The sequence below is a fragment of the Homalodisca vitripennis genome, chromosome 1, assembly GCF_021130785.1.
Source record: "Homalodisca vitripennis isolate AUS2020 chromosome 1, UT_GWSS_2.1, whole genome shotgun sequence".
NCBI classification, from domain to species: Eukaryota; Metazoa; Arthropoda; class Insecta; order Hemiptera; family Cicadellidae; genus Homalodisca; species Homalodisca vitripennis.
In genome coordinates this window covers 105,540,869-105,557,500 of record NC_060207.1, presented here as the reverse complement: position 1 = coordinate 105,557,500, position 16,632 = coordinate 105,540,869, and the positions used below count along the sequence as shown (strand labels likewise).

General features: G+C 29.1%; 1 protein-coding gene across 1 annotated transcript in view; it reads left to right on the top strand.

The window, feature by feature from the left end:
* The window catches only part of LOC124368622 (glycosyltransferase 25 family member), an 89,184-nt gene extending 75,727 nt beyond the window's left edge, over positions 1 to 13,457 (top strand). The window contains exons 8-11 of the mRNA XM_046825864.1: positions 1,857 to 1,914; positions 5,125 to 5,252; positions 10,280 to 10,483; positions 11,357 to 13,457. Of these exons, the coding sequence (XP_046681820.1) occupies positions 1,857 to 1,914; positions 5,125 to 5,252; positions 10,280 to 10,483; positions 11,357 to 11,510 (544 nt within the window). The 3' untranslated portion in view covers positions 11,511 to 13,457. The remainder of the gene's footprint in view (positions 1 to 1,856; positions 1,915 to 5,124; positions 5,253 to 10,279; positions 10,484 to 11,356) is intronic.
* The last annotated feature ends 3,175 nt before the right edge of the window (positions 13,458 to 16,632 follow it).

The window sequence follows — 16,632 nt, the reverse complement described above, 5'->3', positions numbered from 1 at the left end:
TGAATCTAAAAATGTGATTTACCAAATTCAATATAAAAATGTCCAGCAGATTATATTGGCTCAACAACAAATACCTTGAGGACAAGAATGACAGGACACTGATTTGATTATAAACACCAAGATTTAAATAAAACTGTTATTTATGGTCTAAATTCACAATGAAACTTTTGAAAATAAATATTCAGTCAAACCTATTCGGCAAGTACATACAAATTCAAACCCAATTTACCTCAGAACATTAGAATACGCACACCAGTTGGTTTTAAAGAGCAAATTCCACATGGACTCACTATCATATAACAACCAAAACGTCTAAATTTGAAATCAACATATGGAACAATTATTATTTAGTTCATGCCATCTGTATTTATTAATATTATTATTTATTCACTGTTTATTTACTTTTGTTTGTACTGTTTTCTTTTATATTTTTATATTTTATACAATTTATGCACCTGAAGACGGTTTTCACCGAAATATATAGTGCCAATTAAAAAAAAACATTTTATTTGTATACAGTAATTTACTAAAAATAATATATATATATATATATATATATAAAATAAGTATTTATATGTAAATAGGTAAGAATATGGAGTTCCTGGACCAATTTTGGGGATAACAGATAATCAATGAAAATTTTTGGCTAAAATAGTATAAACAGGTTTACAAAGAAACAAACAAAACATCTTTTAAAATAAATAAAAATTATGTTCAGATTAAGTAAAATAATCATAAAAAATAATGAAAATATCTGTTACAAATAAATGTAAAATATACGAAACGTAGATGTTACATCTGTTAAAAATTAAATTCTGTCTTGAATAAAAATTATGTACTGATTTATGTTGAAATTGAATAAAAATTCTGTTTAATTTCAGTACAAATTGTTTGAATCAATTCAATGAAAAATCTCTTCAAATACAACAATCTTTTGCTAGCCGTAAATCGCTAACAAAACATTTCTGTTCCCATGTTTATATAAACTTTTTTTATTAGTATTACATGTAGAATAAGCTCCCACAGTTTCTGCATATCTTCGTGAATCACCCTGTATAATACGCTACTGTGCACTTTATTACTATGTAAAAATTTTGAGATTTTAATAATATCATATTATATAATTACAAAGAAATAATATAAGTGTGATATATTTAGTGAAGAATATCCAATTAATTAGTTTTAAACTGATACAGTATTATTTATTACAAATCTACAATATTCCCTTATTAACAAGAAAGCAACACTGCTAAGATTTGTTTAACTAGAAAACGATACAGATATAAAGTTTCAGTAAATAATGGCCAAGTGCTTGTAATAAATTCAGAATAAAATAGAATAGGAAAAATGTTGATGGGCAGGATTTTTGATAAAGATTTTTAAAATTATTTAGACAAATAGGATTGTGTGTGACAAACAGTATTCCACAATAAAAGACATTGTTATGGTCACTTTTATTATTGCAGATATGACATTTTCTGGAACATAAAATAATATTGTCAAAGAATATCATAAACAAAACTTTCAGTCCCATATTGATCTATTGAAAAAATGCATTAAAAAATTACTGCAAAGTTTCAACTTTATTAATGTGATTGAAAATATTATAGGGTGAGTGTTCCGGTACAAACCTTTGTAATAACAATTAACTTGTCATTTAAGAAATATCATTATTTAAAACCTTCATTGTTTGTTTGATGTACAGTAGATTATATTTATTTTCTAAATATTTGTAACTTTTTGCCTGTCCATGTACTATTTTCCAAAATTTATAAAGCATTAAGTTACAGTAAAAAGTTAGTGTAGTTAATGTGTTAATTTGTAATTTATTGTCAATGATGCATTTATTTCTCTAGGCCCATGAAACGAGGAGAAATTGGTTGTTTTTTAAGCCATTACTCCATCTGGAAAAAAGTAAGTAATTGGAAAATGTAAGTACTATTAGTCAGGTATTCCAAACTTTTAATGGCAGTACAAGATTTGCATACATAATATATGTTTCAACAATTAATTACAATTTAAAGTCAGTTTTGAGGAATTAATAACAAATTTCAACAATAAATCAATACAATAAATATTAATAACATATTCAATGTTGTTAAAAGCACATGGAATCAGAACATCCCTGACAGAAGTTTTTGGCAACACATTAAATGGCTTGAATTTAAATTAAAACAGTTGTAATGAGGAATACATTTATTATTGGGCCAGCTAAAATATACTAATAAAATAGTTACATTTGTCCTAATAGGAATCTTACGTAATTAATTGAAATTGAATTAAAGCATATCAGGATTAATCTGTGCTATCCATTAATATACTGAAAGCATTCACATTAAATTAGATTTGATTGTATAAGTTGATTAGCACAGTATTGAATACTGAACAACATTGGAACACAATCTAAGTGATTTCAATTTGTATTTAATGAAATTCATACATTCATGTTGTGATTGATTAAGAATATAGAAATAGGCAGTAATTAATATTCATTTCCTCACTACATGTTACAGCTTTGTTGTTCCAATTTGGACTATCTATGTTTCTAGTTGTATATTAATGCTCCTAATCTGGATCATGAAAGGAATTACTTTGGTGGATGATCTAGGAATACTGAAGCTTATTGAAGTAGATATGAGAAAGGAGCTTCATCTACCTGTTATTTCAGTACTTCGTACTTTGGCAAACTTTTTGGCTTTTCTTAAAGTTCTACATGTTTACAAAGGATCATTAGAAAATATAGATATAAGAGTTCCGAGATTGGTAAGAGAGACCTATTCAAATGCAACTTTTAAATTGTTTTGAATGTAAAAGTAACAAGTGAGTTATTACTTGTATGATTAGTTCTTACAGTCTTAAGGCTTTAAGATCTTAATTTTCAAATGTTTCAAAATTGGCTCCATGGATGCTTTGGAAGTTAAGGGTGTCACTGGTCAGTAGAAGGATCAGTAGGTTGTAAGATATCCTAAAATAGATCCTTGAAAAAAATCCACTCTTAAAGAATTAACAAGTCCTATCCTAGTCTGGAGGTACACAACGTGAGTGTTTATATAGGAATAAATTTAATGAATGAAAAAATAATGAACATCAATCTGTTGCATAAAGTGTTAATAATTAATGAGATGAACATAAATGAAAATAAGTTATAAAACAAGTAACAACAGTAGTCTGTGTCGTACAAAGTGTAAATGATCAGAGGAAGACAAATGACAAACATTGAGTAAAGAAATACAAAAATTGTATATGTTGTACAAAGTGTAAATGATTAGAGGAACACAAATGGGAAGTTAGTAAAAAGGTAACAACAGAAGTGTGTGTTGTACACTTCATAATATACAACATACACTATCGTAATATACACTATTAAAATTATAATAGCAATTATAAATGTAAATGATTAGAGGAACACAAATGAAAACAAGTTAGTAAAAAAGTAAATCAGGAGCAGTGTGTATTGTACAAAGTGTAAGCAATTAGAGGAACACAAATAAGAACAATGATGAACATGGAAGAACAGTCTGTTGTGTAACAGTCACTACAGCAGGACAGCTTTGTGTGCTTTGTTGGCTGGACAGTGAATGATGGATCGATGGAATATGTGCATTGGTGCTACATTGGCAACAGACTACTGGACTCTGAGAGAGCAGATGATAGATTGTCTAATAATAGTAGGATTGACCACTGGCTCTCTGTCACTGTTTGTAAGTGACAGAATTCTGTAAAGATAAAGTAAGTACTAGTGAATAACCAAGAACAAACAATCTGCAATGCTGAGGGTAATTGCTTTCAGTTGTTTGTGACACCTGTCTTTCTAATTAGATTAATACAATGGCATAAATAACATTATAAATTTTGTTTGCTCACAACTTTGTCTCACTTGATGCTCCTGTTTCATAAAAATGAGATCTCAAAAAATACAAATTAGTAATTAAAAAAAATAACTATCTACCATTCCTAATTGTAAATACCAAGCTTCTCTGTGCCTTGATTTAAGTCATCCCTCTTTTATTTAAAGAACTTTTTAAGTTCTAAAAATGTTGGATAGGTGTGTTTATGGATTTCTGTTCTAAGTAACATACAAAATATAACAAGTACAATAACACCAATACAAATTTCCATTATATAAATTACTATTATAATTAATTAACTATTCATTTTATAATACAATGTGAAATGTATCACATGTCATATACGGAATCCTAGTCGATCCTAGTCTGAATGCAACTATAATATTACCATTAAAATAAATTACAAAAACAGTATTTAACTGGTTCAGTAATGCCAGCATAAAAATGTGTAGCACTTAAACAGTAAAAATTAAAATAAAATAAACTTTGCAAAGTAAAGTAAAGTACATTATAACATCAAAAGAGTTGTTTCAAAGTAAATACGAGTCAATATTCTTTTATCACCGATTTGCCAAAAGTTCATTGATTGTGTATAGATAAAGATTAGTTTGGTTGACTTTTAGTTCAGTATTTCAATTGTAGTTCCGAATTGTACTTGCAGTCATCTTATTTTAAGCCCATAAGAACAGTGTTAAGCCTTAAACACTTGTACATCCTTATTTTTGGTTGTAGAACTATGTCTCCTTTTAAAGATGTAATTAATAAGCATTGCAAAACTCTTTAATTTATAAAATAATTTTATTAATTAGCCAAGAAATAAATTTATATTTGTTATTAGTATTTTATTGTTTGAATAATACTGTATTAAAAAAGTAGAAAATTTACAATAAAAACCAAAAAAGCGTTGGGATGTGTATTGAGTATATCTTATGGTGATAATGTTTCTTCTATGTTTTGATTACAAACTGTAGTTTAAATGCTTTTGCCATTATAGCAACTCATAAGTTCCATTATTAAATTAAATTTTGATTTTATTGTAATTAAGAGTTATGATTAAAATTGTAGGTTCACCAACTAATATTTTTTATTTAGAAACCTTATTATTGGTACCTGAAACGTAACAATAGTTAAATAATTGCTAATATTTACTTGCATATTTATTAAATATTTAAATCAACCTGGTTGCTCCTTTAAGTTAATTTTAACGTTTTGTTTTATTCAGTTTCTTTAATATTTGATTAATTTATTGATAAATAATAATTCTGTCATGTATTAGGTAGTACAGAGCGGAGATGAAGTGGTGATGGTGTTAGAAGATGATGTCCGATTTGAAGCATTTTTTCGACAAAAGGTTGAGGCATTATTGGATGAGCTGAAATCTTTAGCGTTGGATTGGGATTTAGTGTAAGTTCTCATATTGTTGCTATAGGGAAATATTTTTCTGGATTGTATAAGGGTTAATTGTTTATTGTATTTTTACAGTAGTCAAATATTAACATGATAACTGTAATGTTTCATTGACTGAGTTTTAGTGAAGCCTTTCACTCATGGGTAGGGAAATTTCATTTCTGTCTGTCAGCCTCCATTAGCGAATAGTTTTACATTGGTATTATGGGTAACCATGATGGTAATGAGAAAATATCATTATAAATAAATATGTAAACAAAGTGAGTTATTCTCACACATGTAAACACATGTAATCTAACTATCCCAAGACATGCAGCATCATTTTATAGCGACTCAGTGTGTAGATTTAACAACTTCACTACGGCTCTATACTGTGTGATCTTGTGTACTTCTAATCTGATTGTGCGCCATGAGGCATCTGTCGCAGTTAACGTGTTAAACACTGATATAAAAGTATTTAATGAACAAAACATGTCAAAAAAAGATTTAATATGTAGAATATTACACGAAACTTTATTTGTACAAAATTAAGTTCTGTAATGTATTTCTTTTATGTTAAATTTTTTATGATTGTCTGTCTGTCTATCTGCCACAGGTCATCTCGAGATTGAAATGAACTATATATTAAAAATTTTGCATGCAACCTCATTGAAGCACGGTACGACACGTGGTATAGTGTACTTCTACTTTTACTTTGTTAGTAAAAGATTATGAAAAAAAAAAAACAAATATAAACTTATTTATTTGTGTAAGGTGCCAAATGTCGAGTCACGAGAAATGGTGTGAAGTATGAGTGAAGTGAACTGTGTGTTCTTATTACTATCTAACCTTAACTGGTTTAAATATTTACTATCAAAATGTGCGTGGCATAAGAACGAAAACTTTTGAGTTTTATGAATCTATACTAGGTGAGGATTTTGACTTAATAGCATTAACTGAAACATGGCTCGAACCCGGTATAAGTAGTTCTGAAATCTTTGATGCAAGATATGAAGTTTTTCGTAAGGATAGGGATCAGATGGCGACAGGTAAAGAGCGGGGAGGAGGAGTATTGTTGGCAGTGCACCGGCGCGTCTCAGCTGTGTTGATGACTCATCCACTGATAGTGGACGACCTTGACTTGCTCTTGGTTCGGCTGACACTGCCGCTGCCGCAAGGCACGGTTCTTGTGAGCTTACTGTATATTCCTCCCGGTCGCTCAGCTCATCTTTACACTAACTATTGTAATTCATATCATAATTTGAATATTAAATATGATGGTTTCATAATTCTGGGTGATTTTAATATTCCTAGAATAAACGGTACAAATTTTGACTTCTCTGTTGCTAGATCCTCAGCCGGAGTAATTAATACACTCCTGTGTGAATATAATTTGAACTCCTTTAATAACATACGTAATTGTGATAATTTTACATTAGATTTAGTTTTAAGTAACTTAAAGGATGTTAAAGTTGAAAAAAGTGAGTCTCCCCTGTTGGCACCAGATACTTATCACCCTCCACTATCTATATCTTTTATGAGTGATTGTAGCTAATTTAAATTTACAAATGTTTGTCTGCCAAAGAAATATTATGTTTTTAAAGATGCGAATTTTTTTGACTTGTATTGTAGACTGAGAGACATTAATTGGTTTGAAATGTATAGTCTTACTTGTGTGGATGACTGTTTAGATTTTTTCTATAAAGTTTTCTTCTCTTGTGTCGATAGTACTGTACCCCAGAAAAGCTTTGTAGTAAAAAGTAAATATCCAGTTTGGTTTACGTCTGAAATTAAACATGACTTAAAAATGAAAAATAAATTATCCAAAAAGAGAAAGTACTCAAAGTATCATGACGAATTATTTAAGCAATTAAGGAAACGTATTAAAGAAAATATTAGACTTGCCCATAGAAATTATATACGTAACGTTGAAAATAGCATTAAAACTAATGTTAAAAATTTTTGGAATTATTTTAAGACAATAAATAGCAGAAGTGGCTTTGATATTGGTACACTTAAGAGTATGACTTGTGAGGGTAATACTATCAGTAATAAGGAAATTCCAAATGCATTTGCAGGTTATTTTTCTTCTGTGTATGATAGTTCTCCTTCCAAATACCAGTTAAGTTGTGAGTCTTCATCTGTGGATAACTTTCAAATATCACCTTTTACTCCATCAGAAGTACGTATTGCAATAAAAGAAATGAAATAAAAAAAGTCATCGGGACCTGACGGTATACCAGCGTATGTTGTAAAGGGTTGTGGTGAAGTATTAGCTGAACCTTTATGTTTTTTGTTTAATTTATCGCTTTCGTCCTGTGTATTTCCGCACAGATGGAAGGAAGCAAAGGTGACTCCTATTTTTAAATCTGGCGATAAAGATAAAATAGAAAATTATAGGCCTATCTCTTTATTAAATTCATTTGCTAAGGTCTATGAACTACTTTTATTTAAACAAATTTTCAATGCGATTAGGAGTAAAATTCGCCCTGAGCAACATGGTTTTCTTCCTAAACGGTCTTCCGCGACTAATCTAATGGAATTTTTTTTAATATTTCTTCTGAACTCGATGTTGGGGGTAGGCTGGATGTAATATATACAGATTTTTCTAAGGCATTTGACAAAGTTAACCATGATATTCTGTTAAATAAATTATTAAATTTGGGGTTCTCAATGAGGGCTTGCAGTTTGATGGCTTCATATCTAAAAAATCGACCTCAGTATGTCTCAATTTCTGGTACTAGATCTTCAATATTTCACAGTTCCTCGGGTGTGCCCCAGGGCTCAAATTTGGGGCCTCTTCTTTTCTTAATTTTTATTAATGATCTACCAGACTGCTTCTCTGACTGCAAGTGTTTGTTGTTTGCTGATGATTTAAAAATATTCAAACCAATAAACAGTACATTAGATACACAACTGTTACAAATCTCAATTGATCAACTTAGTTCCTGGTGTTTATTTAATAAATTATATCTCAATGTCCAGAAATGTTTTGCTATGTCATACTCTCGGAGAAATGTTTCTATCAATAATTTATATCATATTGGAAGTACTCCGTTAAAGTCAGTCAATACAATAAAGGACTTGGGCATAATCTTTGATTCCACTCTTACTTTTAATGATCACGTATATAGCTTGATAGCTGAATCTTATAAGCTGTTAGAGTTTGTTAAAAGAAATACTAGGTCTTTCCAAGATACAGAAGCCATAATAAGGTTGTACCAAACTTTAATCAGAAGCAAATTGGAATACTGTGCGGTAGTGTGGGATTCAATAACCAAGTCTGATTGTGATAAAATAGAAATTCTCCAGAACAAATTTCTAAGATATTTATATTTCAAAAGATTTTCTCGTTCATGTCCCTTTGATTTTCCTACTTCCGATTTGAGAAACATTTTTGCTGCCCCTAAACTGTCTCTGAGAAGAAAACTTTCATTAGCATCCTTAACACACAAAGTTTTAAATGGTTCTATCGATAGCAGGTTTTTATTAGAGAACATTCATTTATATGTACCTGGACGAAGTGTAAGAACATTTAATTTGTTTTCCTTACCAAGGTGTAAAACACTGTCACATTTTAACTTTCCTTTATACAAAATATTGAGATTATTAAATTGTTATGCTTCCGATCTAGATGTTTTTAATGATAAGTTAAGTGTATTTTTAATGAAATGTAGCAACCTTTTTGATTTAGATTAGTTATATTGATATTCCTGTTTAGTTTAACTAATTGAGTTTAGAGTTATTCATAGAATTAGTTTAAGTTTAGATAAAAATATGCTTTTGGTTATTTTTTAACGTGACTGTCAAAATATTATTTTCATTATAACTTGTACATTACTATTTATGTCTATATATTGTAACTTAGTTAAGATAGCTGTTTTGGAACATGTTTCTGTAGCTGTCATGTAAAATTGTTTGAATAAATAAAATAAAAATAAACTGATCCTTAGAATCAATCATTAACTAATAGACTTGTGACCAGAGAAACTAAGGAGCCTGAATTCTAATATCTGTCTACAGAACTATTTCATTATTCTCATGCCACCTATTAACATCAGCTAGTCAACTTCGATATACAAGACTTCTCTAGTAGAGTCCTTTGATGTTCAATGACAGTACGACTATGAACAATGTGAGAATGCTTTTATCAAACCTCATCGTTTCAAATCTCCCAAGCACTTGTCCTCCATGTAATAGTGAATGCAATACAGCACTACATTTAATAGCAGAGCATTTGCTCATAATAGGAAATACTTTCTGTTTTGTTTTAGCAGAGAAATATCAAACAAATTATTATAAAAGTTTATTGTTTTGATTGTTACAAAACTATATTATTTCTTTTTATAATAAATTTATCTAAAGCAGCAATTTTCTAACAGTTGGATTGTTTTTATAAATTTGTTTATTTTTATAGGATATTTCATCAATCTTTTGCCATTTTATGTTCAAATTTTAGTTTGTTTTGGAATCAGTAGTATAAATCTTAGTACTTATTTGATTCCTAAGCCACTTGAGTTAAATTTCTTATTTATACTTTCACTTAAAGCTATAAGATATAATTATAAAGAGATTTTACATGATTTTCTGTGTAATCTGCAAATCTATAATCAAAGAATGGCTCCAGAGAAAATTAAGTTCTAACCAAGTCACATGAATTCTTTTTCTCAGATGAGATCAGCAGGTGATATGTGGAAGGGAGTTTACAATTGTTATTGTTACCACCGATATTATAAAATATATTTACTTTAATTCATATTGTTTTTGTTTATAGAACAATAAAACTATAGAAACAGTCATAACATTTCTGTCCTGTAGTACCTCTCAGATCTATTGCCTTATTTATTTGAAGAGTTATTTTTTATTCATGAGATTTTGTTTGAATAATAATAGTAAAAGTAAAGTTTGAAGATTAAACTGAAACACTTTCAGAGAATTACACATAAACATATATTTTGTGAAATATTTTGATAATGAAAGAATTAGGATCAAATATAGTTATAGTTAAAACATATAGAACCACCAATAACCTGAATACATGGCAGGTACCTGGGCCGCAAGAGACTACAGGAGCAAGATGAAGTATTTGTACCCGGATCCAAGATGCTGGTTAGACCCAATTACTCATATTGGACCCTAGGTTACCTGCTTTCTCAGTCTGGGGCTCGCAAGCTGCTGGCAGCTGACCCCCTGAACTCTCTACTCCCTGTAGATGAGTACATACCCATACTGTACGACCGTCACACCGAGTGAGTACTGATCTATCAAAAGGTTTTGTGTTAACAGAAAGTAATATCTGTTGTATGATTAATTTAGTCTCCCTCTAACTACTGTGTATTTTAGCTGTGAATTGTACCTCTTGTCAGGGGTTTTTTACCCAACTGAAAGTAATATGGAACTATTAAATAATAACTATTTATTTATTGTAAACTAATAGTTAATAGTAATTTATGTATCAAAGCTTCCTCGTGAATAATAAATTAAAGTACAGTACATTACAGAGCCACTATAGCTGAGTAGTATTATTTAAATTTACAACATGTGACACCTAGTAACAAACCGCTACAACACTATATGAATATTTGTGAGGACGTAATTGTATTGTAGTTTAGAGCAAAACCAAACAGAGGGTGTATAGTATTAAAGTGTGCAACAGATGTAATATTATGTTTCAACATTTATCCATCCCCTTTTTACTGTTATTATGTGAAAATGTTTAATCACTTATTTGTTGCAATTAACTGAGTTACAATATTGTTGATGAGAGTGGTTCCAGATGTTATGAAATGTCATAAATTTAAAGAGTTACACTTGAAATGTTACTAATATAAAAATGTACTATTTTTATTGACTGATAAAATATACTTATATGAAAATCAGTCCTTTGTATGGGTGTTAAAATGGAAAACTAATTCAAAAAGGTCTACCAAAATTGTGTTATGGTTGATTTATTTTGCTTGTTTAAGAATCAAAAGAAATTTTATCTTATCACTTCATCTTACTTATGTTTCTACTTGTATTAGTTTTTAAAAACTCACATTAAAAAAATATATATTCTGGAATTCTATATAAAGCTGAGTGTAATAAACTAAAAAAACACTGAGTCAGAAATAATTTTCCAGGGAAAAATGGAAGGCTAATTTCCCAGTGCGCAATCTCCAAGCCTTCTCGGCTGAACCGTTGTTGATATATCCTGCCCGCTACCTGCATGAGGAAGGCTATGTGAGTGACACGGAAGATTCCCCTCAGGTGTCTCTCCCCAGAGATGATCTCTAGAGGTGACAAACTTGAGATGAAGAACTGCACCAACTTGTAGCAGTGACATTTGTATTCTTAATTAAGGTATCATTAGAATAAAACAAGGTTTTAAACCTTGGAAACTGACAGCCGAATATATCCACTGTATATGTTAAAATCTTTTCATAATAAGTTCTTTTTATATATTCATGGTTTGACCTATTACAAAATGTGTATTCATGGAAGCTTCATAATGTGATTCACTGTGGCTTTTAATAACACTAATCATTTGATCAAAAATAGTATTTTAAATACAAAGTTGTGGATGTAATTTAGTTTATATATTTTAATAGAATTTCTGTCACTAACAAAACAAAAACAACAGCCAACATAACACTGACTGAACGTAGCTGAGTAGTCTTTTCATAGTAACAACATTGTAGTGCTATCCTCATAGCCACATTATTCACATGAGTTGTTTTTCATTTCTCCAATATGCAATAGTTATGTTTGTATCCATATTCTTATTTTCATTATGGAAAGTTAAAAAAAAGTTGTTTAATCTGTCAAAGTGGACAAGTGCAGTTTTTTAACTCTTTTAAATTCCCTTTTTCATTAAATTTTAAAGTACAAACTTTATTGGATGATCTTTAGTGACTGCACTAGTTGTTCAGTTAGGTTAATCGGAAAACAGTACTGAACTATAAGTTGACTGTGAATGTTCAAAATTGGATTTGCATTGGTTCCTGATATATCTAGTAAGAAAATGATTTGGATGGTTATATAATCATTGTCAAACCTCTTGTTAAAAGAGACTGATAGGAGTAGAAAATGCCAAATATTAACATAGGTATAATTGTATACAATTATGAATAATTATACTAAGCTCATATGTTCCTTTATTTTTTTTCAAATTACTGTCATATTTGATGGCATACATACTTACCGTAGCTTTAATAATCCAAAAACTTCAAATTAATGTATTCACATAAAGAGATTTGCTTAAAAGTGAAAAGGAATAGAAGATTTCAGTTTTATATTATATATTTATTTAGTAAAATGAATTTTTCTTAATAAATACGTGTTGGATTTATTTAATTTGACAACTTGTTGAGCAACCTTCAAATGTAACGTTTATTAACAAGTAGTAAGTGTACATAGTCCTATACTCACATTTCAGGTATTCGTACCATTTAAGTTACAAATAAGCACATTACAGGCTGTGCCTTTAGTGGAATGCATTTATATATAAGGTAAACAAATTTTCTTTATTAATAATCTGCTTTATATTGTTAGTATGCATACAATTCTACAGATTTTACATGTAGTACATTTTTCTTTATTTGCTTGTGCCATTTATCTGATTTTTATTTAGTATGTTAGATATTTATTTACCTTTGTCCTAATTATTACCACTACTTGTTACATTCATGTGTGTTTGTGTCAACAGTACACTGGTTAAAGCATTTATTAGTCGTTAAGTTTTTAAATGATTTTAACTCTATTGAGTTATATAATTTGTTCATATTTTATTATGTTTTACAATTTTATTAGGTTAAAGATATTGTTTAATAATAGATTGAACACTTTATACCAATGTCTTATAAAGAAGTTTTCAATGTTAACAACATCATATTTTGTATGGTGAAACATCTTGGTGCTTGCAATAGTTAATATCTTATTTTAAGGGGTTTTAATAGTTTCAGTAAACACAATGTGTTCATACTAAAAGTGCCTTATTAATAAATATATAAATAATCTATAAGATCTAATGATTGTATTTATGTACTGTGTTTAGTGTATACTATACATACTACTATTGCATAACTTGTGCCATTCTCTTGCCATTTAATTTTTCCAAAATAGCTACTTAAAATGGTGCCATATGTGGGTGGCTTAGAAGAGAACGTTGGTAATGAAATGTAATATTATTTTATGTTTTGATCCATTACACACAATCTGCAATAATAAATGTAAAGAAATTTGTTTCCACCTTCTTGTTTGTATGTATACTTTAAGAAAACCTAAAACTTGAGTTTTCTTGTTTGATTGTCTTGTTGAAGTGTATAAAAAAATAAATATGTACTAATCTTATGTAATGCGTTGCTTATGGTTTCAAATTGGTAATATTTATATTGTTGTGATGAATAGCTCAGTTTGAGTAATATATACACTACTCAAACTGAGCCATTATATATAACAAGTATATAATTGCAATGTGTTCAGTTAAGAACACTCAATTCAAAATGAATATACCATTTACTTACCAATAATCATGGGAATCTCAATTTTAAGGACATAATTTGAACAGTTTTAGTTTTTCTACAGCTTATTTTCATGCTAACTCATTAGACCTGTTGATTTTTCCGATTGTGTGGACCAAAATTAGCAATTATTAATTTGGCTGAAAATGTAAAGGTGACCTGTTAATGTTTTAAAAATTGAACAAAATTATTGCTATGAGTTTTGTAGTTATGTTTCAAAGAAACCAAGATACTGTTTATTTTCCCTGATTGTCCTGTTTTAAATTTAATTTTGTTATGTATGTTTATAAAATATATTTATGTTTATTATAAAACTTTTTTCATCGTAGATAATTTTGATATTTTAAATTTTTGATTACATTATTAATAGCACAATTGTTTTTGTATTTTAATGAATAATAAACTATTAAATTTTTTTATGTTGATAAATTAAAATGAATTAAAAATGTTAAGTTCTCGCTCCCCTCAAGGGACTCCGATTTTAAAAATATAGTAATTTTGAATTACTATTGATATAAATGTTCACAACAACTAATGAAAAGATCTGCAGAATGTGTGTTGGCACATCAGTATGAATTGGAACTACTGTACTGCCAAATAGTTCATTGCAAATCCAAAATCGAGTTGAGGTTGAAGGGCCAGGTCTGGTCCACTGTATGACTGTATGAGTAATAATTGCAAGTCCAGGACAATGAGTTATCTTATACCTACTAACATTTTATATGTGAAACGTCTATCCTAAAATATATGTATTATACAGTAATATTAACTGTGTAATACGTTTGATTAACAAAAACTTACTAGTAATTTTAAATTTCTCCTTCATGCATAATACAAGAAAAATATTGTCATGGTTAAAAAACCAAATTTTAACTTTCACTGGAAGTATTATGTTAGATTCTCTATTCCTCAAAGTATGATTTGTGTTGAATGTGTGCAATTATGTATATGTAGGTACTCATCATGACAAAACATAGTCCAAATATAAGACAAGTTAGAATTATTTTTCCTTGTTTTGTTTTAATTTTAAAATAAAAAACAAATTTGTTTCAATTAAATATAAAGCAACCAAAACTTTCTTAAAACCGTTTTGTTTATGGTTTTCACAGTACAATACTTCTAATAGACCATTAAGTCTTAACAAAATGGCACGGTATATGTTTAAACTGATTTGATAATCTCAGATTTAGATTTAAGATAAAGTGAAATTTACAATTTTATAGAGATGAAATATTATATATATATCTAACAAGTATTTTTCAGTTTTTAAACCATTTTAGGTCTTATAAAAATAGTATCTACTATTCATGGTTAATATTATAAGAATAAATTACTCAAATTTAAAATATGAATTGTTAAGTTTTTTTATTTTAATTTCGTTTAGTTGTTCATAGTTGAGTAGTTTTAAAACTATTGAGTGTAAAAAACATGAAATTAAATCTTACTTGTCTAAGATTATTAGGTTTTCAACCAATAAGATTGTAAATGTAATAAAGTAAATGCTATGTAATTAGTGTTTTTGGATGGACACTTGTATACTTTTACGTGATCCATCCTTTAGATTTTATCATGTAACTCTTGATCAAAACTATTACAGTGATTTGTAATTTTAATTATATGTGTAATAGTTTATCATATTTATACAATTTTTTACCATATCAGAATAAAACTATTATTCAAAAGAAAATGTTTCTTATTATTCCATATGTTTTTTTTAGAATTAGTTTAAATGTGAGTTGTGCTATTTCATTTTTAGACAGTGTAATCTAGAAAAGCAGCTACTAAACCCAAGATCCACTGAAATAATTAAGTCATGGGCCATGGGAGATTCGATGGCCGAGAGGTACAATACTTTGAATCTGAGTTAGAGATAGCGCAGGTTCAAATCTCTGACCTTAGCACTTTTTATCAGTACCATCAACCTTGTACTGTATCAACCCTCCCCCTTTTTCTGCTTGCTAATGTCCAAGGATAGGCCTATGGCCTATGAGAACAGGCAGAACAAGGTTTAAAAGGGAATCAGCTTCTCTTTTTCATAAAAAAACAACAATACAATATTACAGCTGAAGATGCTCAAATAATCATGACTTCTTTAAGAAGCTGAACAGCAAGTTATAGCATTTATGAGATGAATTAATTATAGTGCTAATGGGTTGTGCCATCACTGAAACTAAAAGGAATAATGTCAAACTACTTCAAAATAAATGTCAATTTTTGATGTGTATTGATGAGTATTTAAAACAGGTTTATAAGCAATTGATTTAGTTTAGGACTGTACACTTCAAAACTGTAAACAATTTCAATAATTTTGATCTAGAGATAAAAATTATATAAAGTTTTAGTGATTCACCACAAAATCTTTCGACTGTGACAAAACATGGTTTGCAGATAAGGTCCTCATTTGTTAACACATAACGATAGTAACTATATGGAATCCCTGTAACCTTGAACTCTCCACTTCCTGTTTCCTCCCTGATGTTCTTTTTCAGTTTCTATAACTTATGGTTTGTACACTAATACGTTATGGTGAGATTTTAATGTTGTTGACTGTAGTATAAACTACATATAACAGTGGCTGTATAAGTTTTCAGGAGCAGAGAGCCAATGTGCCCTGTATAAGCACACAACCTGGTTTTTCTTGTACTCTATAGAAAAATTTCTTCAATGGAGGAAATTGATCACCAGTATCTCTAGTTTTGATGAAGCTCGAAATGGAAGAGTATCAAAAGGTTAATAATATGAAATAATTATTTTTCTCATATTATATTTGTCTGAACCTGACACACTTATATAATATAATACATATAATAAATCAACGTCAGCTAATAGCGTACAGAGCCTTAAAGTGGTGACTTCCAGCCTATTTGTCTGATGGTGATATAATTATTATTTATGGT